The 25,819-nt window shown below is 37.6% G+C and overlaps 1 protein-coding gene across 15 annotated transcripts in view; it reads left to right on the top strand.

The window, feature by feature from the left end:
* The window catches only part of magi2a (membrane associated guanylate kinase, WW and PDZ domain containing 2a), a 321,741-nt gene that overhangs the window by 247,432 nt on the left and 48,490 nt on the right, over window positions 1-25,819 (top strand). For 13 of the 15 annotated variants that reach the window (XM_052033862.1, XM_052033859.1, XM_052033861.1 and 10 more), the window contains 5 exons: window positions 1,931-2,563; window positions 12,254-12,285; window positions 19,349-19,538; window positions 20,123-20,164; window positions 23,163-23,254. In XM_052033862.1, the coding sequence (XP_051889822.1) occupies window positions 1,931-2,563; window positions 12,254-12,285; window positions 19,349-19,538; window positions 20,123-20,164; window positions 23,163-23,254 (989 nt within the window). The remainder of the gene's footprint in view (window positions 1-1,930; window positions 2,564-12,253; window positions 12,286-19,348; window positions 19,539-20,122; window positions 20,165-23,162; window positions 23,255-25,819) is intronic. The other 2 variants (XM_052033860.1, XM_052033872.1) reach the window with 1 other exon arrangement.

The raw sequence follows: 25,819 nt of genomic DNA, 5'->3' as shown, positions 1-25,819 counted from the left end.
ATAACTTAGTCTTTCATGTCTCCAAAAACACATTATTTGTTCCAATAATTTGCAAGATCCAAGCTGAATTTAGCAGAAGGACTAAAGAAAACTTATCAATTCGTATTTCCATTATTTTAATTCCAGTTGGCTGTATTTATGCTCTACTTGTGAGCAGAAAAAACTTAGCAAAATAATTTTCTTTGTTACCTCCATGAAATTGTTAAAACAAACTTGTCATTAGTATTTAAAATGCTTAGTTTTTAGTGATAGCTTTTGTAATTGGACCAGTTTATTCCCAGCACTCTCCAGTGTATAAACTCATATATAGTGCAGTACTAAGTTACACACCAAAATGTCCCACATTTTATGTTTGACCAGTACTGATTTAGCTCATTCCACTGAGGCAATCACTTGGTATGTTACTGTTGGTCCCAGGATACCATAGCTAGCGAATGGATAAACCAGCTCTAACAGCTGCAGATATGTGTTTTTGGAAGTTCTTAGAGAATGTACAGTCACCACTGTCTGCATGACAGTCACACATTTTAGCACAGAATGATTATGGGTACAGGTGGTGCTGAAACTGTCCCCTAGCAAGGGAGGAAGTTCAGGAAAAGTCACAAAGAGAAATTTCAATTTCAAGTAACCCACAGCCCCTGTGTTCCTTTTCCATTCCTGCTGGTCCACCTAAGTCCTCTTTCCCTTTGTTTACCCTTTACATCCCCCCCCTACCCACCCCCCCCCCATCCAGCTACTTAGATTCATCCCCTCCCTCACCTGGTTCCATCTGCCCATCACCCACACATCTATCCACCTGCTCTTCCTATCTATCCCCCCCCATCCAGCTACTTAGATTCATCCCCTCCCTCACCTGGTTCCATCTGCCCATCACCCACACATCTATCCACCTGCAGATCTTCCTATCTGCTCTCCCATCTGGTTCCTTCTGTCCATCATCCTTTCCTTATCTGATTCCACTTATCATCTTCCAGCCTCTGTCTTTACCTTCTACCCATCATCCCTCACCTCAGCTTGGTCAACCTATCATCTACCAGCCCCTGTCTCATCCCACCATCTCACCTCTTTATTCTGGCTCTCTTCCCTTTACCTTCTCAGTATTGATACAGGGTCTCAACCCAAACCATCGACCATCCCTTTGCCTCTGTAGATGCTGCTTGACCTGCTGAGTTCCTCAGCAGTTTGTTCTTTGCTCAAGATTCCAACATCTGCAGTCTCTTGTGTCTCCTCACTCGAAAAGAAATGTTGAGGAGTTTATTGAACGATACGTATTGAGTTATATGTGATGATAATAGTTGTGTATGAAATTAAATTAGTAAATACCTCTGTTAGCATTTACAGTATGTTCCTCAGGCTATGTTAATTAAAGTAAGTCCTGGAGATATTTTTAATCAGATGCTAAACGTGAGGTGTGATCTCTTTCAGTATTTTAAGCTTTAGCTATCCAATCTTAAGTCAAATAATTTTAATTTGTAATTAAAATTGTCTTGTTACCAAAATACTTTAAGAGATATGTGTTTATAAAATATTATCTTTGTGTTTATTTTATTATTTCATGAATTATTAATTGGCAGATACATTGATCAATGACATTCTTGCAAATCTTGTAAGTGAATAGGGCATAAGGAAACATTTCAATACTCAACTTTTCTTATCCTGATATCTCCTGCCATGTTTGTTTGCCACCTGTGAGTCCATTACACCTGAACTCTTCACAAAATCATACGATAACTATGATCTGCAGCCCCTTTTATTTCATTTACTTACTTAAATTCACAGCTTGTCTGCAGCATCTATTAAGGCTGTGATTAAGACACATTAATTTACTTCACACTAAATTGGAAAAGGAAGAAACGGAAGTACATCTTTAACTTAATGTCATTTATTACACACGTTTTAATTATTTTCCTGTTTCTTTCTCTCCTCCTAGGTGATGTGATTGTCTATATAAATGACATTTGTGTCCTTGGGCATACTCATGCTGAAGTAGTCAAAATTTTCCAATCTGTCCCAATTGGTCAATGTGTCAATCTTGTACTATGCCGTGGTTACCTTTTACCCTTTGACCCTGATGATCCAAACAACAGTATGGTGCCTCCAATAACAATAGTAGACCGACAACCAGTCCAAATAAATGGGCGCAATAATTCTGACACATATGTGGAGTTTAGTTCCCGGACTTCTCGGTCAGCACCAGACATTTCTGACCGACATCTACATTCTTTTAATCCAATACCCACTGATGGCCAGATGGATGGAACCTTACCAGCAGTTCAAGAGGATAGCATTTCAATGGCCTCATCAGGTGCCACTCAGTCTGAATTCATGACAATTGCTATTGTGAAAGGAGTGCAAGGCTTTGGCTTCACCATTGCAGACAGTCCTACAGGACAGCGAGTAAAACAGATCTTAGATGTTCAAGGATGTGGTGGCCTTAATGAAGGTGATCTGATTGTGGAGATTAATCAGCAGAATGTACAGAGTTTTGGGCATGCTCAAGTTGTGGAAATTCTAAAGGAATGTTCAGTTGGAGTGGAAACCATGTTGGTCATCCAGAGAAGTGGTAAGTCCAACTTTTCAAATTTAAGTAATTGTAAAAAAATAACAATAATAAAAGTGCCTCAATAATCCCTGGAAACTTTTTTTGATAGCTCATTATTTAGCACCTCTCATTGGTAATATGCTCAACTAAATGCTACACCTTCAATAATGAAATGTATTATTGATATTTCCAGCATTTATGGTATTTTATTAAAAGACCATAAATGCTGGAGAAAAGAAACAGAAATGAAAAATATTAGCAGTCCTAAGCAGTTTTGAAATACTTTTGGAGAGGGAAAGTGAGTTATGCTTCAGCTCAATGACTTTTCATCAAATATAAAAGCTTGATGACCTGAAATGTTAATTCTGTTTATTCCCTACAGATGATGCCTTACAATTTCCAATATTTCCTGTTGGAAAGTAATTCCAAGCCAAGTATTTCCAATATTTGCCATTTTTTTATATCATACTGAGTTTGTTTTAATCTAACTCAAATGTGATGATGGTGATTTAAATAAAAGAAAATGTTTTGGCTGCATAATATTGTCAACCTGAAATACATTTATTGGCTTGGACTTTATATAAAGAACAATGGTGAAGCAAGCAACACATACTGTTATCATGGAGTAAATTGGGCAGTACCATCTGAATTTGGAACGTGTGCAGTTAAATGTAAGGTGTGGAAATTGCAGTCACTTAACAGTATGACAGTATCACACCCAGCAGAGTCAACATTGAAATCAAACTAACAGTATAATGTTATAGCATTTGTCCATAGTTACTCTCTGATCACATCAGAAAAAGTTAGGTTTGATGCACTCAGATAGAGTTGAATTTTAAATGATCAGATCAATTATAAGTTTTGTGAAAATTTAATTTTATTTATTAGAGAATCAGATTTATTATCACTGACTTATATGATGTGATATTTGTTGTTTTGCGGCTGCAGTACAGTGCAAAGACATTTAGAAAAAACTATAAATTACAAAAATAAATAGTGCAAAACTAAAGGAATAACAAGGTAGTGTTCATGGATTCATGGACCGTTCAGAAATCTGATGATGGAGGGGAAAAAGCTGTTTCTGAATTGTTGAATGTGGATCTTCAGGCTCCTGTATCTCCTCCCCACTGGTAGTAACGAGAAGAGGGCGGTGAGGGTCCTTAGTGATGAATGTCACCTTCTTGAGGCACCACCTGTTGAAGATGTCCTCTATGATGGGGAGGGTTGTGCCCATGATGGAGCTGGCTGAGTCCTCAACCCTCTGCAGCCTCTTATGATGCTGTGCATTGGAACCAGGGTGCGATGCAACCAGTTAGAATGTTCTCCACCATACAGCTATAGAAATTTGTAAGAGTCTTTGGTGACATACTGAATCTCCTCAAACTTCTAATGAAGTAGAGCTAGTGGTGTGCCTTGTTCCTGATTGCATCAATGTGTTGGGCCCAGGATAGATCCTCTGAGATGTTGACACCCAGGAACTTGAAGCTGGTCACCCTTTCCACCGCTTGACCCCTCAATGAGGACTGGTGTGTGTTCTCCTGACTTCCCCTTCCTGAAGTCCACAATCAATTCTTTGGTCTTACTGACGGTGAGTGCGAGGTTGTTGTTGCGTCACCACTCAACCAACTGATCTATCTTACTCCTCTACGCCTCCTCATCGCCATCTGAGATTCTACCAACACCAATGTTGTCATCAGTGAATTTATAAATGAGGTTTAAGCTGTGCTTAGCCACACAGTCGTGAGCGTAGAGAGATTAGAACAATGGGCTAAGTACGCACCCTTGAGGTGCGCTTGTGTTGATTGTCAGCGAGGAGGTGTTGTTATTACCGATCCGCACTGACTAATCTCCCGATAAGGAAGTATAGGATCCAGTTGCAGAGGGAGGTACAGAGACCCAGGATTCATAGAACGTGGAACTGTACAGCACTGGACGGGCCATTCAGCCCACAATAGTTTCAAAGCTTGGTGATTAATACTGACGGGACGATGGTGTTAAACGCTGATAAACAGCAGCCTGACGCATGTTTTGCAGTTGTCTAGGTGCTCCAAAGCAGAGTGAAGAACCAGTGAGATTATGTCTGCTGCAGACCTGTTGTGGCATTCCTTCAGAATTTAGTTAATCATGAATACATTTCTAATATAGTAATGTATCTTCTTACTGTTCCTGTCCACCACTTATCTACAAATCCTAGATTCCACCTCCACACCGCCCCCCCACACCCCCAATCTTTATTCACTTTTTGCATGTGATTTAACCTTGATGTATTATTCCTGGTTCATACTTCTTGGTTTAGACTCAGATCAGTGACAATTCTTCAGTCTGTTTTGTATGCTAATATACTGCTAATCCCCTGTAGGAGACAGTGTCCTGGGTCAGATACCCAACAGCAAATCTATTTTCAAATCCCGCAGTAACTCTGCACCTCTCCAAGAAGTGAACAGCAAGCACCATTCCTTCACTATCAGCCACAAGATGCAGGCTGTTGTTACTGGCTACTTAAATTAGTTACAATATATGTTCCAGACATTCTACTGATTAATGGTTCTGTGCACAGTTGTCATCATTATTATATCTTGCCTGACAAGGTAGTATGTTTGTGACTGTTCTACTTTGCAAATAGTTATGTAACATTATTATGTCATATTTTCGCAAGTATAGTTATGTGCACTCCAGAGCATCCAGATTATCCATTAAAGTTGTTGGAATGTGAAATAGAAGTTTCATGTGGATTAAAGAAATTCCATACATTGGCTCTTAAAAATAAATTAATTAAACTATAGCAGCAAAACAGTCTCTGCTGTTGGTTACCATATTATCTAAAATATCCTAAACATCTAAAAATGAAAGGTGACATTATTTGCGAATGCAATATGCGTCTTTCAACATGCTTGCTTTAATATACTGTCTGAAATGTACTTACAAAGCACCAATTGTGCACTAGAAAATCTACTCCATAACACAATGTTTGCACATTAAGTAATTGAACCAGCAAAAATCAAGTTCACCTGTAGCACCTTTAATGTAGTTTATTCTGTGGCTGACACACACAGGCACAAAAGTTGCCAGGCATACAGAGTGATGTGAATGACTGTAATGAAATTGGAGAAGTCAAGTCTGCTGTTGAAGCATTATCAGACTCAAAAGTGTGTTTTCAAGACTTTGTTGAGTTTGTATAAAGTTCCTAATTTTTTCAGAGGTCTTGAAATATTTCCTTGCTCTGATATCATCCAATTACTGGGGATGAAATTGCTTATTTTTAGGAATGAGATTAATCTCCAGGAAACCATGGCTTGGATGGAGCTGTTTCAATTTAGCTATATATTTTACTCCTAAACGATATATCTGTAATTATTGGGTTCACCTCTCTTGTTCCGATTTTCCCCACCCAAAAAAATGGCTTGTATCTATTCCATCAAACCCTCTTATAATTTTAGATCATCCTACTTAAGCTAACTTTTAATCTCTAAATCAAGGGAGCATAATCCACCCCAAAGCGTAACACTTCAAGCTGTGATAACATTCTGGTGTTATGTATCTTATTCTCTCCAAGGACGATATATAAGCAAGAACTTCCTGCCGGTCACAACTAGTTTCACATTAACATGTGTACCAGTTGTGAACTTAACTTTGGCAAATCCCATATTGTTGACCTGCAGGTAAGCAACATCCTGATAGTGAGGCCTTGTGCATCAGCAGGGTTTTGTACAGTGGAAGGCTGCAGCATGAAATGGCTCATCATTAGAACATAGCTGAGATTTTGCCTATTCAGCCCAGCTAGCAAGTTTGAGGATTCCACATTCACATTTGAGACCTGAATGTTTGATGCATTGGGTGGAAATGCCAATTTTTACCCATCCTTTACCTTCAGGAAGTAGTTCTCAGTAGCATTTTAAAGCCAGTTGGAGCAAAAAAAAATTGCAGATGCTGAAATCAGAAACAAAAACAAATACTCAGTATGTCAAGCTACATCTGTGGAGAGAGAAACAGTCAAAGTTTCAGGTCAAGGAACCTTTATACAGCAATCTGTTCTGATGAAAAGTCCTTACCTTAAAACATTGACTCTGTTTCTCTCCCTTTGGATGCTGCTTGACCAGCTGAGTGCTTCCAGTATTTTCTGCTTTTATCTTATGGCCAATGATGGATGAAGAACGTGGAAGATGCACAATGTATGCAGAATTCAGAGAGCTTTGTGAGATAAATATTTGGAGGGGTTCTGGAGAGGAATGCTGACACTGTAAAGTGATTTGAACATGAGGTAGAAAACCTTAAAATGAAGCTTTAAGGAACAAAGAGCCAAGATATACCATCGTTGATGCTTTCACTGAAACATATTAATGGATGGGCCACAAGGCTACGGTCCTGTTGTACCATTCTGCCCCTGTAAAGCTTCATAACAAGACCCTGGAAAACATGGAACCCTTCCCATATCTCAGGGGCTACCTCGAGCTGAAGGCAAATGTCGATGATGAAGTTTACCACTCCCGTCAATGCGCCAGCACAGCCTTTGGTCCATTGAGGAAAAGAGTATTTAGAGGTCAAGACCTTAAACCCAGCACACAAGCCATGATCTATGTGACCTTGCTCTCCTATATTCCTCTGAGACCTAGATGGCCTACAGCAGCTGACAGCATTTGACAGGAAACAAAGGTGAACTCAGACCCTCCCTTCCCGTCCAAGCTGGAAGTCTTTTTAACAGTTTTTGACTATCTCTGATATTCAAAGATACTTTAAAATTGTTAAGTAGATATAAATAATTAAAACCTAAAAATTAACATTTTTCCTAAAGATGTAATTAAATAAAGACTCATTAGAGTATTAAGTAATGATTTAGACATTAAAATAAAATGTAAAAAAATACTCTTTTCCAGCTAATTTCTGGTCGGCAATCTGGCTGCCATAGGATTACAATGATGGGGAATGCCAGTGCATCCAGACTTTGCCATTGGACTGGATAGTGATGGAGCAAAATGACAAATGTGTCAGGCAGCCTGGCTCAGTCCATTGTTTTAACCTCTTGTAGGCAGCATTTAATTATTTGGGCTTATTCCATCGCACTGTTGTCAATCATTTTTCTCATTTGTCAGGAGTGATACTCAGTTTGATACAAGCAGTTTATTGCTTTCCTTGAGCAAGTAATGTGAAAGGATTTTCACAACAATCACAGCTATTGCACAACATGATTAACTTCTTCAAATACTTATCTACATATGCTTTTATATAGAATTCTAAATAAATTGGCCTCTAGGGAATTTCAAAATGCTTCCATTTATCTGGCTGTTAAAAATTCTAATAAGATTTGACAGCCAGATAGGTTTTTTAGGGATAATTGTGCTTCATTCCCCATAATTAGGTCTGTTCATTATTTCAGCAGAGTATCTCTTTTCCTATTCAATGTTAATTACCAATTGGCTTCCAAAGTCATTCTGTTACTGCAGTATTAAAATATTCACTCTTTCCTGCTGTTGGTGTTTCATCTCTTAACTGAATTGCATTATCTGTAGGTTTGATGCATACAGTGCACTGAACCTTTTTAACTACAGTTTTCAGATTTGAACAATTTTGTAATGAGAACCATTCATGGTTCTCTTTCTGTTTTATCAATTTGTAATTATACACATTAAATGATATCTGCTATTTATCTGTCCAACTTCTTCAAGGTACTTGCAACTCCATTGCCAATATGGTATCATCAGAAACCTGAGATATCACCCCTTCCACCTTTACTTAAAATAATTTATGTACCTTGTAAATAATAATAGAACCCACGATTTGTCTGTTTCCAAATTAACTGGGTTCCAGATACAACTAATCTGGCTTTAATAAAAGCAGAAAATGCTAGAAACAATCAGCAAGTCAGGCAGCATTTGTGGAAAGAGAAACAGTTTAACATTTTAGATCCTGGCCTCTTCATCAGAACTCAGCAACGTCCTGAGAATTTCCAGCTTTTTCTGTTTTCAGATTTCCAGGATCCGCAATTTAATTTTTGATTTTCTATACGTGTTTTGTTTGATTCAGGTAGTTTTTAAATCACTTCTAAAGCTTTTCCTTCCATCCTTCCTTAACTTTCACATTTGTGAACGACTTATGTGAAATTGTGCCAAAAGTCCTGCTAAACCTGATAAAATATAATATAAAATTACTAGAAATTTGCAGTGTGTCTGTGTGCATCTGTATTTTGAAAGGACCAACTAACTGATGCAATCTAATGAATGAACTGTTCCTAAAATGTCATTTCTCTTGGCAGCTGCTGATAGGCCTACTGTCTCTTTTAAACTGCTTTTATTTTTTTGTAGATTTTTTGCTTTGGCAGGAAGGCACCATTTCCTTTCTATTCATTGTATCAATTTACTGTGATTATTTCATAATACACTGGGCCTTGCACTTGCAACCTGCAGCCTTTGTTTGCCTGTAATACCGCAACTGTGATCATGTAAGGCGATCTTGGAAAATGTCTTGATAATTCTTGAAGAGATAAAATAAAGAACTGGTGTATTTGTCAAATGATGATGCTCATTTCAAACTCACTAGTTACTGAAATATTAAGTAATTGGAACTGACAGATCCTCGTCATTCATAATTCTGGAACTGGCAGATCCTCATGTTAAGAAATGAATGGGGAAAAATCAATAAGTAAAATGGAAAATATTAAATATATTTCTTTTTAACTTATTTCTTCCCTAGAAATACCTGCTTCATTACTGTTTAACCCATTCTGAATCAAATTTCTTCATAAAGTTAATGGCATCACCAGGTACCTAACAGGCTAGCAATCAATCTGCTTCCTATCTGTCAGGCATTGACATTAAATTATGGTAATTTTCTTCTACTGTCCAAGAATTAGAACACTAATTAGCATTGTGAAACAACATACATTAAGCAACAATAACAACACAGTGGAGGCATATTTTTTTTATTTTCATCAGATATCAATTGCACAAGAAGTTAAAGATGCATGCCTTCATTGGCTGCTTCATTCTGTCCTGCAGGAGGTTTCACCCTGCCTATTTTACTGATGGTAGAAGCATGCACCCAGTATAGGCAAGAGTGTGATTAATTTATAAGTAGCCTTTGTTTCAATTTATTTATTTTTTGGGATATGGGCATCACTGGCTGGGCTAGCATTCATTGTCATCCCCAATTGCCCTTGAAAAGATAGTGCAGTTCCTCTGGTGAAAGTACTCCCACAGTGCTATATTACGAATTGAGTTTCAGGACTTAGACCCAGCAAGGATGAAAGACTGATGATATATTTCAAGTCAGAATGGTGTGTGACTTAGAGGGGAACCTTGCAGGTTGCGGTGTTCTCATGCACCTGCTACCCTTGTCTTTCTTTGTGTTAAAGTTTGTCACTTTGGGAGATGATATACAAGTAACCTCTGGCAAGTAACTGCAATGCATTTTGTACTGCAGTCATTATACACCTGTGGTGGAGGGAAAAAGGTTTAGGATGGTTGATGGAGTGCCTGTAAGCAGAGTTGTTTTGGCTGCATTCATCCAGGCAAATGGAGAGTATTCTTTCACACTGCTGACTTGTGCCTTGAAGATGATAGAAAGGCTTTGTGTCAGGTGTTGGGTCATTTACTGTAGGGTACACAGCCTCTCACCTGCTTTGGTAGTCATGGTATTTATGTGGCTTTTCAGTTGAGTTTCTGTTCAATGATCCGCAGGAAGTTGATAGTGGAGGACTTGATGATCAGAATCAGGTTTATTATCATTGACATATATTGTGAAATTTGTTGTTTTGTAGCAGCAGTACAGTGCAAGGCATAAAAATTACTATGTTACAAAAATTAATAATTAGTGCAAAAGAGGTGTTCATGGGTTCATGGACCGTTCACAAATCTGATGGCAGAGGGGAGGAAGCCGTTCCTAAGACGTTGAGTGTGGGTCTTCAAGCTCCCGTACCTCCTGCCCAATGGTAGTAACATGAAGAGGGCATGTCCCAAATGGTGAGGGTACTTAATGATGCTGTTAAATGTCACAGAATTATACAGCACAGAAACAGACCCTTCGGCCCAACTTGTCCATGCTGACTGACTTACCTACCGAGCTTGCCTCATTTCCCAGCATTGAGACCACATTCCTCTACGGCTTTCCTAAACATGTATCTGTATAAACATCTTTTAAACATTGTAAGTCTACCTGTGAGGGTTAGGTGGTAAGACTCTCCAAGGTCATTGCCTTGAGTATTCATGGTATAAATGTTACCTGCTACTATCAGCCCATACCTAAATATGGCTTTGGTCTTGCTGCATGCAGGAATTTGCTGAGGAATTGCAAATGGAATTAATGATTGCAAAATCATCTGCAATCCAAATTTTTGATCTGATGATAGAAGGAAAGTCATTCATGAAATAGCTGAAGGTGATAAGGCCTTGGACCCTACCCTGAGAAACACCTGCAGTAATGTCCTGGAGCAAGATATGACTCCAACCAATGGAGTGTTTTCCTTATGATGCTCATTGGCTTCAGTTTTACCAGTGCTCCTTGAAGCTACAATTAATCAAAAACTGCCCTGATGCTAACACATGGATTTCAGCTCTTTGGTCCATGTTTGGACCAAGGCTGTAATGATGCCTAGAGCTGAGTGGTTCTGGAGAAACCCAAATTGGGATTGGTGGACAGGTTGTGGGTGAGTAAGTGCTGCTTGAAAGCATTATTGATGACACCAGCCATCACTTTGCTAATGATTGAAAGTAGACTGATTAGCCAGATTGAATTTGCCCTGCTTCTTGTGAACAGGACATCTATGGAGAGTTTTCCACATTATCAGGTAGATATCAGCATTGTATATGTGTTGGAACAGCTTGGCGAGAGCAGGACCCAATTCTGAATTCCAAATCTGTGGTATTGCAGCTGGGATTATTGTCTGTATGCCAGTACTCTCAGCTACTTCTAAGTATAACGTAGAGTGAATTGAATTGGCTGAAAACTGGCTTCTGAGATGGTAAGATCCCAAGAGTAATCCAGATGAATCATGTATTCAGTGCTTCTTGCACATTTGGAATGGTGCATTGTGCACTGTAAAACTCCCATAAAGTGGTTGCGTAAGTAAGTTATTCTGTTTTTCAAGCGGCATGTTGAATTCTTTGCATTAATGCATTTCAACCTTTATGTGACCTGTGATACATAAAAAACATTACAGCATTTTTAACCATTGTAATATACAAATCTGTCTGTTTTTCAAGAAAACATTTAAGATATATTGGAACTGGTGACTCAGAATTAATTAAGATAACAAATATACTGAGGACACATTATACCAGCATATCCTTTAACGAATGAACAGAAACAAAAGCAACACAGGTTATTTCCACCATCGTTAATCTGAAGTCACCTTGGTAGATCAGATTCCCTACAGTTATTCAACGAGTTTCTGTGATTACAGTTGGAGCTGCACCAAAATTTCAGAAAGTTCTTATGCAACCTTGAACCCACGTTCCTTTCCTGGGATCATTTCCTGCGACTTTTGCAGTGCAAATGGGGCACAATGCATGGACCATTCCCAAAGTGCAAGGCTCCTGGAAATTCTGGGATGATTGTGTATCTTCTTACCCACATATTAAAGTAATACAGTTGTTTGCATCAATCTGCAGCTATAACTACTATTATCAATATTTAATGTTAATGTCTGAGCAGTGGTATATTAATTGCAGAAATCCATTCAATCACACTTATTATATTTTTCTCTGTTTTGTTCTTCTGCAGGCTTTTTATCACCCTGGAAGAGTTCGAAACAGGTAACTCTTATCTTTGGTTCCAGTTAACTTACTGATGCATATTTTTAATTGATCCAATTCTTACTGTCAACTGAAACAGCTTGAGTATAAGTACTGATTACTTGGAACTTGGATGTCACTCATTTTCAATGCTGCATTAAGCAATAACATCCCCGTTGGATCCCCTGCAAAATAAGTAATGAAGTTTGCCAAAAAATGTTAGAAACCGTGTTATACGTCCAGAATCGTGTACTAAAGTGGGACCTGTGCAGTTCCCAAAGAACCAAGCTCAGTTGAATGCAGCTTCTGACAGTTTGCTGCAGGCCAATCGGAAAAGGATGTCAGCCCTATGACAGCCAGACATCAGAAAAACACATTTTGCCTGTCTTGGGAGAGAGAGACTACAGGGGAGGAAAGAGCCCTTAGCTTTAATAAAAAAAAGGCCTGCCATTCTCATCAGTGAGCTAAGTGCTAGGGCAGACGTTCAGGATGTCTGATGGGCTAGGAGACCTGTGTAGACCACCATAAGAAGACCCTGGTAGGAGATACTTACAGCTCTATTCTCCACGTGTGATAGTCCCCTCTGAATCAAACAGTGACAATTAACATGTGCCCACAAGGCATGTCAGAGTGATCTGCATACTGCTGAAAACAGCTATACTGAGCCACTTCAGTAAATTGATAAGGGATTTATTCATTGAAGTGCAATGGTCAATGTGGGAAGTCCTGCAAAGGATGACGTGAGGGACTATTTTGTGTCATCTGGGCTCTCTCAGCTGATTATCAGTGTACAGTGTGGTTGTTAAGAATTTGAATGTGGAAACAGCCACTTTGCTTGAGTGGGGACCATGATTTAGAAGGCTCCTTGAGAAAAGCGTCTCTTTATCAGGGAGTCATTAATTGTTCATGCATTCTAAGCCTTTCTCCTCAGCATTGCTGGAAGATAAGGCTAGTGGTGTTCTACAAGGACTTTCTCCTAGTTCTTCAGCCTGTTCATCATGTCTCTCTAGCTCTGGGTCTACATGTTGCTCTTCCTCTATCACTGCCTGAAGTCTTGAGGTTGCTAGCTTGTGCAATACACAATGAAGTCTCCACATATGATAGATACACTTGGACTTAATTTCACTTTTGGAAGACCAATGACATTTTTCACAACAATTCTGGCACCTACATGGATCTCAATGTAGTATTGCACAGCACTGTTTTGGGACTGTGAATTGGGATGTTGAGGGTACCCTTATCCCCCAAGATGTATCCCTCTAGACAGTGCTGGCCATGAAATGTTTGTGCCAGTTCAGTCTCCCTGAAGATGGATGCATCATGTGTGCTTCTGGGAAACACGGCATTGACCGTGCGGAAAATCTTCTGATGATTTACAATCCACTGAGGGACTAGAAATCTTTCTTGTTGATGAATAGGGCTAGGTTGTGGATAGCAGTCTTTATACACACATGAATGTAACTACTGTCTGTCTGCATTTGTGGGAAGTCAGCAGTGCCAGCTAATCCTATTGTCCAAAATGCCATCTCGTTGTCACTACAATAAAAATACATGAATTCATTTCTGTCAGACTACAATGGTTGGGTAAATTCTCAAATCCTATTTTGCAACGAGTGCATTTTCACCTAGAAATGTTCATTAGCACGATCTCAATTAGGTTAAATCAAGTTTTGCGCAATTTATACATAAAAGGGTGCAGATAATCCAATTTATAGACATTTCAATAATGTACCATAATTTTAAGACATATTGTGTACACTCAAAAATAGATCAATTTCTGAAATTTAGTCCAAATTATTCTGCTTAAATAAAATGTAGTCTCTGTGAAAAGATATTTTAAATTAACGACTTGTATTTTCTGCTAAAACACTGGCAGTCTGCTTGGAACTGCCAGCTTTTACCTCCGTAAATGCCAGGAGTTCAAGACTATTGCACAAGTGTCTGAAAACAAGGAAGTTGCAAGCTTCTGCACAGCTGATCACTTCTATCATTCCAATTTTTTTTATCATATTTTGTAGGCAATGCAAGGTTAAATTCTAGTAAGACATACAGAGTAAATGGTAGGGGCCTTAGGAACATTGATGTATAGCAAGAAGTTGGGGTGCAAGTCCACAGCTCCCTGAAAATGACAACACAGGTGGATAAGGTAGTAAAAAAAAGGCATTTGCTCTACTTGCCTTCATAACCCAAGGCATTGAGTATAAGAGTTGAGACGTCATGTTGCATTTGTATACAACATTGGTTAGATCACACTTAGCTTGGTTATTGAGGATGTGGTAGCAATTGAGACAGTGCAGAAGAGATACACCAGGATATTGCCTGGAATAGAGGGCTGTAGTTATAAGGAGAGGTTGGCTGAGTTTGTTCTCTCTGAACGCAGGAGCCTGGGAGGTAATCTTATAGAAGTTTATAATATTATGAGAGGCATAGGTAGTCAGAATCATTTTTCCATGGGTGGGAGGGGTTGTGGTGCCTAGAACTAGAGAGCACAGGTTTAAAGTGCGAGTGGAAAAATTTAAAGGAGATCTGAGGGGTGAGTTTTTCACGCAGAGGGTGGTGAATATCTGGAACAAGCTGCCAGAGGAGGTGGTAGAGGCAGATATAACTAGTGTTTTAAAGGCATTTGGATAGGAAAAGTGCAGGGGGATTATGGGCCAAATGTGGGAAAATGGGATTAGCACACATAGGCATCACAGTCGGCATGGATGAGGTGAACCAAAGGGACCCACTATTGCGCTTTACATTTCTATGATATATTTATTCAAAAGATCTAGGTGTCACTGACAGGACCATAGGATTAGATAGCTTAGCATCATGGTCGGCGCAGATAGTGTGGGTGGAAGGTCCTGTTCCTGTGCTGTACTGTTCTATGTTTGTTCTATTTAAGGCCAGCAACTACTGCCCATTCCAAATGACCCCTGATGAACATTTACTAGGCTAGTTCTGAGCACAGTTAAGAATCATTGAGATGTTGCTATTGATCTGGTTTAACAGATCAATATCATCCGTTAAGGATGACAGGTTTCCTTTTGTTAAAGATATTAGTGAACCAAATTGTTTTTCATTACAATTCAGTAATTTCATATTCTTCATTAGTAATATAAAGCTTTTACAGATTCCAAATATACAGTATTTATTTAATTACTTGAATTAACTTCTACCTCCATGGCTCTTCACACCAATTTACTCTCTTACCACAATAACTGAGCACTGACACAACAAGAGCCACACACATACCAGAATTGTGCAAAATGAAATTGGTCTGCTAGTGTCATGATTCTGTAGCCTGCATCAGTCTCGCTTGCCCTGTAGTACACACTGACCAGATATGGAGATTTCATTGTTGTGTGCTGAATGCTGCACAATCTAGACAATTAAAGAGGCCAACTGGTGTCAGAGGATGTGCAGCAAGGACCCTGGAACCCAAGGAGTATGAGGCTGAGCCCAAGGACTATGAGACAGAGGCTGAAGACCAGCAGGAGCAGAAGGAAAAAGAAAACTAACAGGGAATAGTCCTGTTCATTATCCAAAGCCTTATCTGCCAACTGAGCAGAGGATCAGGCATCGTCAGCATCATGCTGCTTAGCCATCTTGATTACTTGCTTTACCTGTGTGCTAGCCTTTAGCAAATCATGCATTAGGACACCCAGAACCTTCTGCACCTAAGAGCACTACAGTCTCTCACCATTCAGATAATATGCTCCCTTTTTCAAATTTTTTCTGTCAATGGACATTTTCACTTTTTCCCACTATACTCCATTTGCCAGATCTTTGCCCACTCACTTAACCTATCAATATCCTTTGTAGCCTCATTATGCCTTCTTCACAATTTACTTTCCTATGTACCTTTGTGTCATTAGCAAATTTAGCAACCAAGTCATTTATATAAATTGTTAAAAGTTGAGACTCCAGCATCAATGCCCATAATCTTGCCAAATGTCTTATGGAAATCTGAGTACATCCACTTGTTCCCCTTTATCCATAGTGCACAATACTTCATGTTAAATCTCCTTTGTGGCATGAACTCTGTAAAATCTTAAGAGTGTAGAACCCATTTTATCTATTTGCTAATTCTCTGCAGAGAAGCACAGAAAATGAATTACGTTTGCTTGTACATTTATCGCCTGACAGAAGACCTGGTACTTAAGCTTTGTTGAGTCCAATAAACTCATAAAGCATTAGATTCCAATGCAGTTAATTTAGAAAAAGTGAGTTTGGAATTTTTTGCTAACTTATTACATGGTACATTGTTGAATGCCTTTTATAAGTGCGAGTACACATCAACCTTATCAGCCCTTTATGTTACTTCATCAAAGAATTTGACCAGGATAATCAAATACAATTGCCTTTAGCAAATCTGTGCTGACATTCATTTATTAGCCCATATTTTTGACTCCAGTGGATAATAATTGAGCCTTAGTCACTTGCACTAATTGCACATATATAGTAGCATTGTACTTCACTTCTGAAATTTGTTGCCATTGAATTCGATTTCCACCCTTACTTTCCTCAGTGACCAGAAATTCATCCTAACTAGACCAAGTAATTTTTCTTCTTTGAGGACTCTCAGCCTGTGTGAGGATATTCTCTTCATCTATTGGTATCCTATCTAATATTGCTACAGGCTTCTCTTCTACTGATGCTTTGGCAGCATCCTCTGTACCAGTAAAGACAGATATAAAATATTCATTTAGTCCAACGGACATGCTGTCAGCATCCATAAGAAGATCTCTTATTCATGGTGTCTTTTTAAAATACTATCTGTGGTGCTACTATTTTTTCCAGAACAGAGAAGCAGAAACTTGATGTTCATAATTGTGTGAGATGGCTATTTTGTCACAAATTTGCATCTTTCTGCAAATTTATTCATTTACAGTGTAAATTTTTCCTCTTATTCCAAAGTGTTGTACCCTCCTGACTTTACTTCTATGTACATTGCATTTACTTTTCTGGTTTAGGATTTATCTAGTAATAATGACACAGAGGCTCCCTTTACTTTTGGAATTCAAACGGTTTATTGGAAAACATAAAAAGCTGGTCATATCCAAGAACTGATGGATATTTAGGTTCCAGTAATATCATTGGAAAAACAACTGGAATTTAATCCAGATACATTTTATTTAACATTTTGAAAATAGTTTTATTACTAACAGAGAGTGACCATTTGTGTTTCTTTTAACTGTAAATAAGACAACACTGTACCAAAAATATTAGTCAACAAAGCACTACAGCCTTTAAAAGTTAATTTAAAAGTCACTGCTGAATAATCTTACCACTACATAAACAACTTTTATCAGTCAGTGCACATAAATCCTGTTATTACATATGAATTGTATCGGAGTCCCATTTTTGGAATTCTGTTTCTTCTGGATATTTAAAATATTGAAATCTTATTGTAAAACTCTAACCCATTAAATAGGTGTACAGTGAATGATGACATAGGCTTCTCTAAATTATCTGCCTTATAAATAGTTTGTATAGAATTATAGTATTCTATTCTACAACTTTTACTAGACTTATTTTTGTCACTTGCTAAATTATAAATTTAATTTATAAGATGTGTAATATAATTTGTTACATTGAATGGTATGTTCAGAGTTGTTATTTCATTAGAAGGAATATTTGTGTTTCCTGCTAATTGCAAGTGGTATAATGGACTGTTAACATGCACATAGAGATCCATGAGTATTTGCAGTTTTTACATTTTGGACTGTATCAAGGTCAATTAAGCGTCAGGCGGGTGGTTTTGAAGCAAATAAAATAAAATTACATGTTTATATCAAAAATCACAAAATATCAGATTATTCTGTTTGTTCAAAGGCACAGTGCTGATTGATTCAATTACAAGCTTCAAAGCATTGCACCAACAAATAGTTAGATTCAATTTTTTTTATCATTTATGCATTGTGCAGCTGTTGCATGGCAATGCCTTACAAAGGTCAAAGTCATTCCCACAGGAAATGAGAGAAGAGAAGGGAATCCGATTTAGTGTCACTCTGCTGGTTATTGCCAAATCTTGAACTCAAATCAAATTTTTCTGCTTTTCGCATTGCTCTCGGTACACTTTAGCAACTTTCATGAAGTCTGGGTAGCATCTGGCTAAGCTTTCCATTTGTTTGAGGAGTCTAAAACTATGGACCATAGACCAAAATACTCACTCATAAATCTATTCAGTGAAAACTCTATCCAATTAGTTATGCATGGTTTGTCTTAACAAATCTGTGCAAACTTTCTCCAAGGATAATTCTGTCCCTTATTATTGCTTCTGGAACTTTCCCCACCATCAACATTAAACTCACTGGTCTGTAATTACTCGGTGTATCCATACATCCTTATTTGAACAAGGATGAAACATTTGCAATTTTCTAGACCTCAGGCATTATCTTTGAATCCATTGATGGTTGGATTACAGCACCTCTGTAATTTCCTACTCTCAGCATCCTAGAATGCTTCCCATCTGGAAGAGATGATACTTCCACTTTAAGTCCCATTAGCCTTTCTAGTACCTACTTTTTTTATTATCAATTCTTAGCACATCCAGTATCCCAATTACATTTTCCTTTGCTGAGTCTCCAGCAACATTATCTTCTTTAGCGAAGACTGATGTAAGATATCGTTCAGTGCCTCAGCCATGTCCTTTGCCTCCATGACTAAAATTTCCTTTTTGGTCTTTGACGTCCTAATCCCTCCTTTAACAGCTCTTCTCCTGTTCACATGCCTCAAGAATTTTTTTTGTTTTGTCGTTTTATATTAGCTGCCGATCTTTTCTTATAATCACTCTTTGTCAATCTTATTTCATATTTTCCTCTGCTGAAATTCAAGTAATCAGCCTAGTTATGAAGATATGTTGACAAGATGAGGTGAAGTAAGCTGGGAAGTTGCTTGAATGGTCATTATAACTTGCTCAGTATTGTAAAATTCTGTGTATTTTAATATAAATGACAGCACTTGAATGAGGTGTGATTGAATGCTTGGCACCATTAAGCCATGTGTGAGCAAGAATCCACATCAAGTTTGAGTGAAAGTAGACAATAACTATTGAAAACGTGAGTTGCAATTTTTTTTAACACTTTGTTTGTTTCAGACATTAGATAGATGGGAGAATCAGGGCAGTCCTCGGGCAAACTTCCCAGCACAACCCCTACCACAGACTCTCCCCTTCCAACAAAATGTCCACAGGGCTTCTTTCCCTGATTCTTCTGATGGATTTGATCAAAGGAAACCTGACCCATATGAAGTATATGAGAAGTCGAGAGCTATCTATGAGAGTAGGCGTAAGTAAAATCTTTGCCTTTTATTCACTGTAGGAAATAAGCAGGTTAATGTCTGCCTTCCAACAGTTGATAACATTTTCTGTTGCCACGTCATTTATAAATGGAATTGATTTCCAGTTTGACATTCAACAACATATTTATACATCATAGCCACATGATTATTTTTCTTTGTTTAAAAGTTTGATTTAAAAATCTCAGTTTATTGAAATATCCAGATTTTACTAATATATTCATGTATAAGTGATAATGAATACACTTTAGCCTTTGAACATGGTGAAAGTAAAAGTAAAACATTTGTTTTAAATATATTAAATTGCCTTTGTAAGAAGTAACAGTAAAATCAGAATCTTTTTATCAGCCCATGTATCAGTTTATTGAATCATTTTTCATTATCCCTGTTTTGGTGGAGTGTGGAATAATTTTCTTACAACCTCAACCTCAATATTGATATTAGTTTTCCTGAACAATTTCTAAATAGGCCTTTGGTTAAAGCTTATGAATGGGAATCATGAGTAACTATTGGCAACATGAAATGTCTCTAAATGAATATATAGTTTTATTTAATTCCACATTTTCCTGTACAGAGCAAATGCCACCAAGGACTGCATTTCGGGCTGATTCTTCTGGCAAGTACATTAGCATTCATCATTCTATGGCTTATATCTAGTTCCCCATTCGTTTGGATATTGTGTTTGTCTAATCAGTCATCTGGTTGCAGCCAACTATTTCTGCACAATCATTTACTTTCTCCTGTTATCTTTTATTCTAACAATGACAGGTCTGAAGCATTGTAAATAACAGCAGCTAGAAACAGAGAAGCCTTAACTAATCATTTGGTTCATTGGCTCAGATTTCATTCCCATTTGATGAAAAGCTTGAGTTTTCCACAATGACTTAATGAGGCGGTAGTAAAATTGCTGCCTATGCACACAATATACCAGAACCACAAATCCAGTATCTGGCAGACACCACTTTCAAAGAGTAATGAAATGTGTGGGAATTTTGCCAGTTCACAATTGTTATGTAGTGGAACAGCCAAAATCTTTCCCTAGGCTGAAGGTCTGCCACAGCAGACAAGGTTTCACTGTTAGATACACTACACAACACACAGAATTTCTTGTGATATCTGTATTTAGCAGATTATCATGGGCTTGTGCGGTTTTGTATGAGATAAATGAAGATGGCAACTTCATTGATTCTGGAACTTAGAAGATTGGCTGCAAGCTCTATGTGATGCATTATTGAGCACAACATCTGTAATAAAAATTGGCACATCTGCATATTTCAGGACCCACCAGACTGCTTTACTTGGAACAGTCATGTATTTAACAGCTCAGTGAAACATCCCAGAAACCTGTACATGTATCGCAAGAATTTGACATCGATAAAACTGGCCTATATATTTACATTTATTCCTCCCATTTCCTGAGTCAGTTTACTTATTATAGTTAGTAGGCTCAAATCAGACCTCATGTACTGCACTACTATTCTGTAAGCAGCATCATATGTCACACATTTGTGCCTCCAAAGTATGATAGCAGTCAGTTTTTAGAAAAAAATTAAAGCACTTTTAATTTAGGTTTGCATAAAATAGCCAGCATATGTGTGAGGCAGTGTAGGTAAATGCATTCATCATAACAGTGCCATGTGGTCATAAGCACATCATCTGCAGAGAATGAGTACTGTTATGGACTAGGTTACTACTGATGAATGTCCCTTTAAGATCAGAAGACTGTGTGTTATTTTGTTACGAACCAGCAACAAAAGAAACACACTGAGCCATGTATAAGTGTTTAAAAGCTATTTTATTAATCACTACTTATGATAATAAGAAAAATAAAAGTAAAGATGTTAGAATGTTAGAAGTAAAAATGTTAGATCTTAAACATTAACCCCAAAAACTAAACTCAAAGTGTGTGTGTGGCAAATTCCCAAACTCCAAGTCCAGGAATAATTCTCAAAGTTCAGTTCAGCAAGCCATAAGGTGAAACGTGAGCAAAGGCTTCTTCAACAACCACCGTTGACTGAAGACAAAACATAGGGAGAAAATAGAGAGTAATTACGAAATCCATATGTTCCACGATGGAACCCTCAGTGTCTACTCAGCAGTGACTACTCCACCGCTTTGTTCCGAAGCATCTGCCACCCCGAAAGACACTCGAATCATGGCCTTCCACACAAATACCTGTTTCCCACTACAGGTTAACGACAAAGTGACAAAGTGGACTCCACTGCTTTTATTCCAAAAATCCATACGTGGATTGTAGTGACAGGCACAGTTATTGTTTTCATCCATCGATAGAGACTAGCAGCTCTCTCTCTCTCTCTCTCTCTCTCTCCCTCCTCCTCCTCCACCTCCTCCTCCTCCTCCTCCTCCACCTCCACCACCACCACCACCAAAAACATCATTAAGTCCTTATCTTCTGTTGTCGTCATCACGCCACACACGCTAGTCTATCTTAAAGGGACATTCACCAATAGTAACCTAATCCATAACAGTACTTTCTGCTGCTTACGTGATTTATTGTGCTATCTACATTTTGAATTGAACAGGTTTACACAGCCAATCCTCATGTTTGTGAACTATTTGAGTTCTGACCTATGGCACTCCATTTGAAAACAAAATACCAGTTTTAATATCTCTGCTGACCAGTACGTTCAGATAATTAAGGAACAAATGAAAGGTTTTCAATGTAGATAAAGAAAAGTGACTAGAGAAGGCTCTTTTATGTAGCAGCCTAATTTCAGCACTGTGTGTCCTACAAGCTGATTGGTCATCCACCTCAGTCACAAATCATCTACTTTCCAAACAGTATTCTGCTCGCTGACTGCTCTTTCCCAACAAAGGGAGATTCTGAAAAAGACTAATTATGTTTAGCATGCTAGATTTTTTATAAAAACACTGCTAATTGGAAGTTATAGGGCTCAGACATTGATATCAATTAAAATTTTGTAGGAGATACTTGGGCAGATGTTATCCTTTATATATTGTTCAGGTCATAAACATTATTTCTATTCTTGCTGCTTGAATTGCCATCTTTAAATACTTGCTTAAAATGACAACTCTGTTGTGCTGAAAATTGTAAGATGCTTTTGAACAAATAACAATTGTGAATATGAAATCCTTAAATCAAAACTTTGTTTCCATTAAGAGAAATTACTGACCTTTTCTAAGTTGGGATGAGCTGATGATAATTATAGGAGGCACCTCATATTCCTTGCTTAGCTTTAGAGACCAAGTTCTGTTTGTTGCCAGCTGCTGAGAATTCTGGATCACAGAACCGAATCCCAGAAGTTCTATTACTGTTTAATAGCTCAAAACACTTGGTTTTTGAAGCAATTCCAATCTAATGCACAAGTAAAAGCAATAGGCCACAGCGAGCAGGATCCTTGTTTGGTCCTTCCAGATTTTCTATTCTAGTGATCTTTCATCTTTGGAATTTACACTTGTTTCAACTGTATAAGTCATTGTTGGTGTAATGCAGTCTGTGTATTCCATGTTGTAGGAAATAACGTAAAGCACATTTTGTTCTATTATTTTGAATTCACTCCCAGAGAACTCACAAGTAGAAGGTTGTATTTTACTATCTTGATTATACTTGACCTTCTTCTCATCTGAATTAGGTCCAGATTACCGTGAGTTAGATATCTATTTACGCAGACAAGAATCTGGATTTGGTTTCAGAATCCTGGGTGGAGATGAACCTGGTCAACCAGTGAGTAAGCTGCAATATTCAATGCAAAGTTTCCAGAATAAAAGCCAAAGAAGAACTGTTTCATTATTTACAATAATAAACAAAATCCTGAAAATACATGGCAGGTCAATCAGCAGTTTTTCAGATGTTGACTGATCACTGTGCATTCTCAACATTTCTATTTTAATTTCAAATTTCTGAACATCTATTATAATCTTTATATTAGAATATTATTCATTGGACTGTCATTGCAGTGAAAATATTTTTATTTCTCTAAGTTCTGAACTTGTGCCCATTTTGTTTTAATGAGGAATTGAGTCCAAAATGTAGACAAACATTGCTTCAATCTTTGCATCCTTCGCCATTAAAATCTTGAATTAGAAACTTGAGTTGATATGCATTTATGTTACTTGTATTATACTCTCACCGAGTGCTGAAAATCTATCCTAAAATAATATTTTAATGGTGCATTAAGCATTATTTGCTTAGCAAACCATCTGATTCAATTGAATCTGATTTTAGATATCTGCTTTGTAAGTCCCTTGCATAAATATTCCATTTTACTTCCTGATATGCTGTCCTTGAAAATTCTTCAACATATTTAAAGGAGATCTATGGGTCAAGTTTTTCCAAATGGAGGGCAGTAGGTATGTGGAACAAGCTGTCAGAGGAGGTGGTGGAGGCAGGTACAATCACAGCATTTAAAAAAGCATTCGGACAGGAACACGGGTAGAAAAGGAATAGAGGGATGGGGTCAAATGATTTTCTGTGTTGTGCATTTCTATGATTATAAAATGATTGACTGCTCAACGTGCTTGATAATATCATACTTGCTGTACAGTAGGATCTCCTTGAACTGATGACTGACAGCAACAGGATTAAAGATGGAAAGTTCTCAACACAGTGATCACTAGATCTTTATGGGAAACTTCCTCAAGATCACCATTAAATACCATTTTGCTTCTATGAACAAATTCTGGGCTAGTGTCATGGTTCAAGACTTTTTAAAAAATTGTATGTGATCTTTCATTCATACATTATTATTCTCCCCATTTCTTGCTGTCATTTTCATTACTGGGTTGACATACTAACATGCAAAGTAATTCCTCTGTAATATTTGAAAGAATTGAAACCACAATTTAAATACTAACCAAAAGTACATGATTGAAGGTAATGCTCTAAGTTATCTTCCTCAGCATAGTGAGTTATAAAAGTTAACGGTATGGAAGTTATAGGCTTGGTCTTGAATAATTTGAGTGCAAGTAACACTTCCTCTTTGGGTGCTACCAGTTGTTTGCAGATGAGAGTCTAGGCAGCTGACCTGCTTGCTGATTTCTGACAGTGCCATTTGGAGCTTGGTCACTGGAGAAATATCAGATCCCACATAGTGGCTGTCCTTCCAATTGTCCTTTTTTTTATTGAGAAATGTCTTGCCTTTAATCAAAACTGCAAAGACGGACATGGTTTGGATTTGACACTTCCATCAGGGGAATTGTAGATACAAAATCATCCATGATGTTACATATTGGCGATTTGATACATTGCATCTCCACAAGTGTTGTATTTCTTTATCTAAGAGCAAAGTCTGAAATAAATACAACGTTAATTAAAACCACGAATCACTAACTGGTTAACACGGGAAAATAGCCCAGTGATGATTGAAGTAAATATTACTATGCATCTGTACAAATGTTCAAATATTAAGAAACCCTTGCTGTAACATATTATTAATCTTAAAGATGCAGTAACTAAAGAAAATTTGATTAGTTGTTATGTGAATATAGGATTCTAGGCTACATTTTTCACCCAGTCCAGAAAGGACACACACAAAAAGAATGGGGAATGTGAAAGTGTCTAACTTGACATTTTCATATTATTCAGCTGCCTCAAGGAAGAACACTACTTCAACAGTCTCAGTTTGCATTGCTAGTTTCAATTCTTGTCATGCAAAAAGGAATTTAAAAAAATCTTCACAGTGAAAAGAACATTAGAATATTTTCATTGCCAAGCAACAGCTTCAGTGGCAAACTGAGTTCAGAGATAAATGGTATATTCATGAACTCATCAATGTCTGATCCACATCAGACAAAGCTGTCTTCAATATGTGAATTGTCACTGGTAGAGAAGCTGTGAGGTTTTGTCTTAATACATCAAGATGCAGTAGAAGCCCTCCTTCACAATTATTTATAATAATTTGATTCTAAAAGAGTACTGAAGGTAAAACTTCTTCAGAAAAAAATGGATAAATTGAAACCTTCCTTAATCAAGGCTCCACATCAGTGTCCATTCTTTTTGATTATCTAAATGTTACCATAATTATGTTTCCCGAATATAAAAATGTGCTGATTTTTTTTAATTGAACACAATTAGTTGCAGATCTGACAGATCTCAAAAATTGCATGTTGTCTTTGAATGTAAAATGCTGGTTTGGTAAAATCTCGATTACAAAGTACGTAATCAGTTGTAGCTGTGCAGCTGTTTTTAGAAACTAGTAGAGCTACAGTGAAAGGCCACCTCGTGCTAAATACAGCAATGGTCAATGATGTATTCTGAAATCTTAATCAGTTTTTGTCAGTCTAATGTGAT

Source organism: Pristis pectinata, chromosome 19 (assembly GCF_009764475.1).
Source record: "Pristis pectinata isolate sPriPec2 chromosome 19, sPriPec2.1.pri, whole genome shotgun sequence".
NCBI classification, from domain to species: domain Eukaryota; kingdom Metazoa; phylum Chordata; class Chondrichthyes; order Rhinopristiformes; family Pristidae; genus Pristis; species Pristis pectinata.
This window is presented reverse-complemented; position numbering and strand designations above follow the sequence as displayed.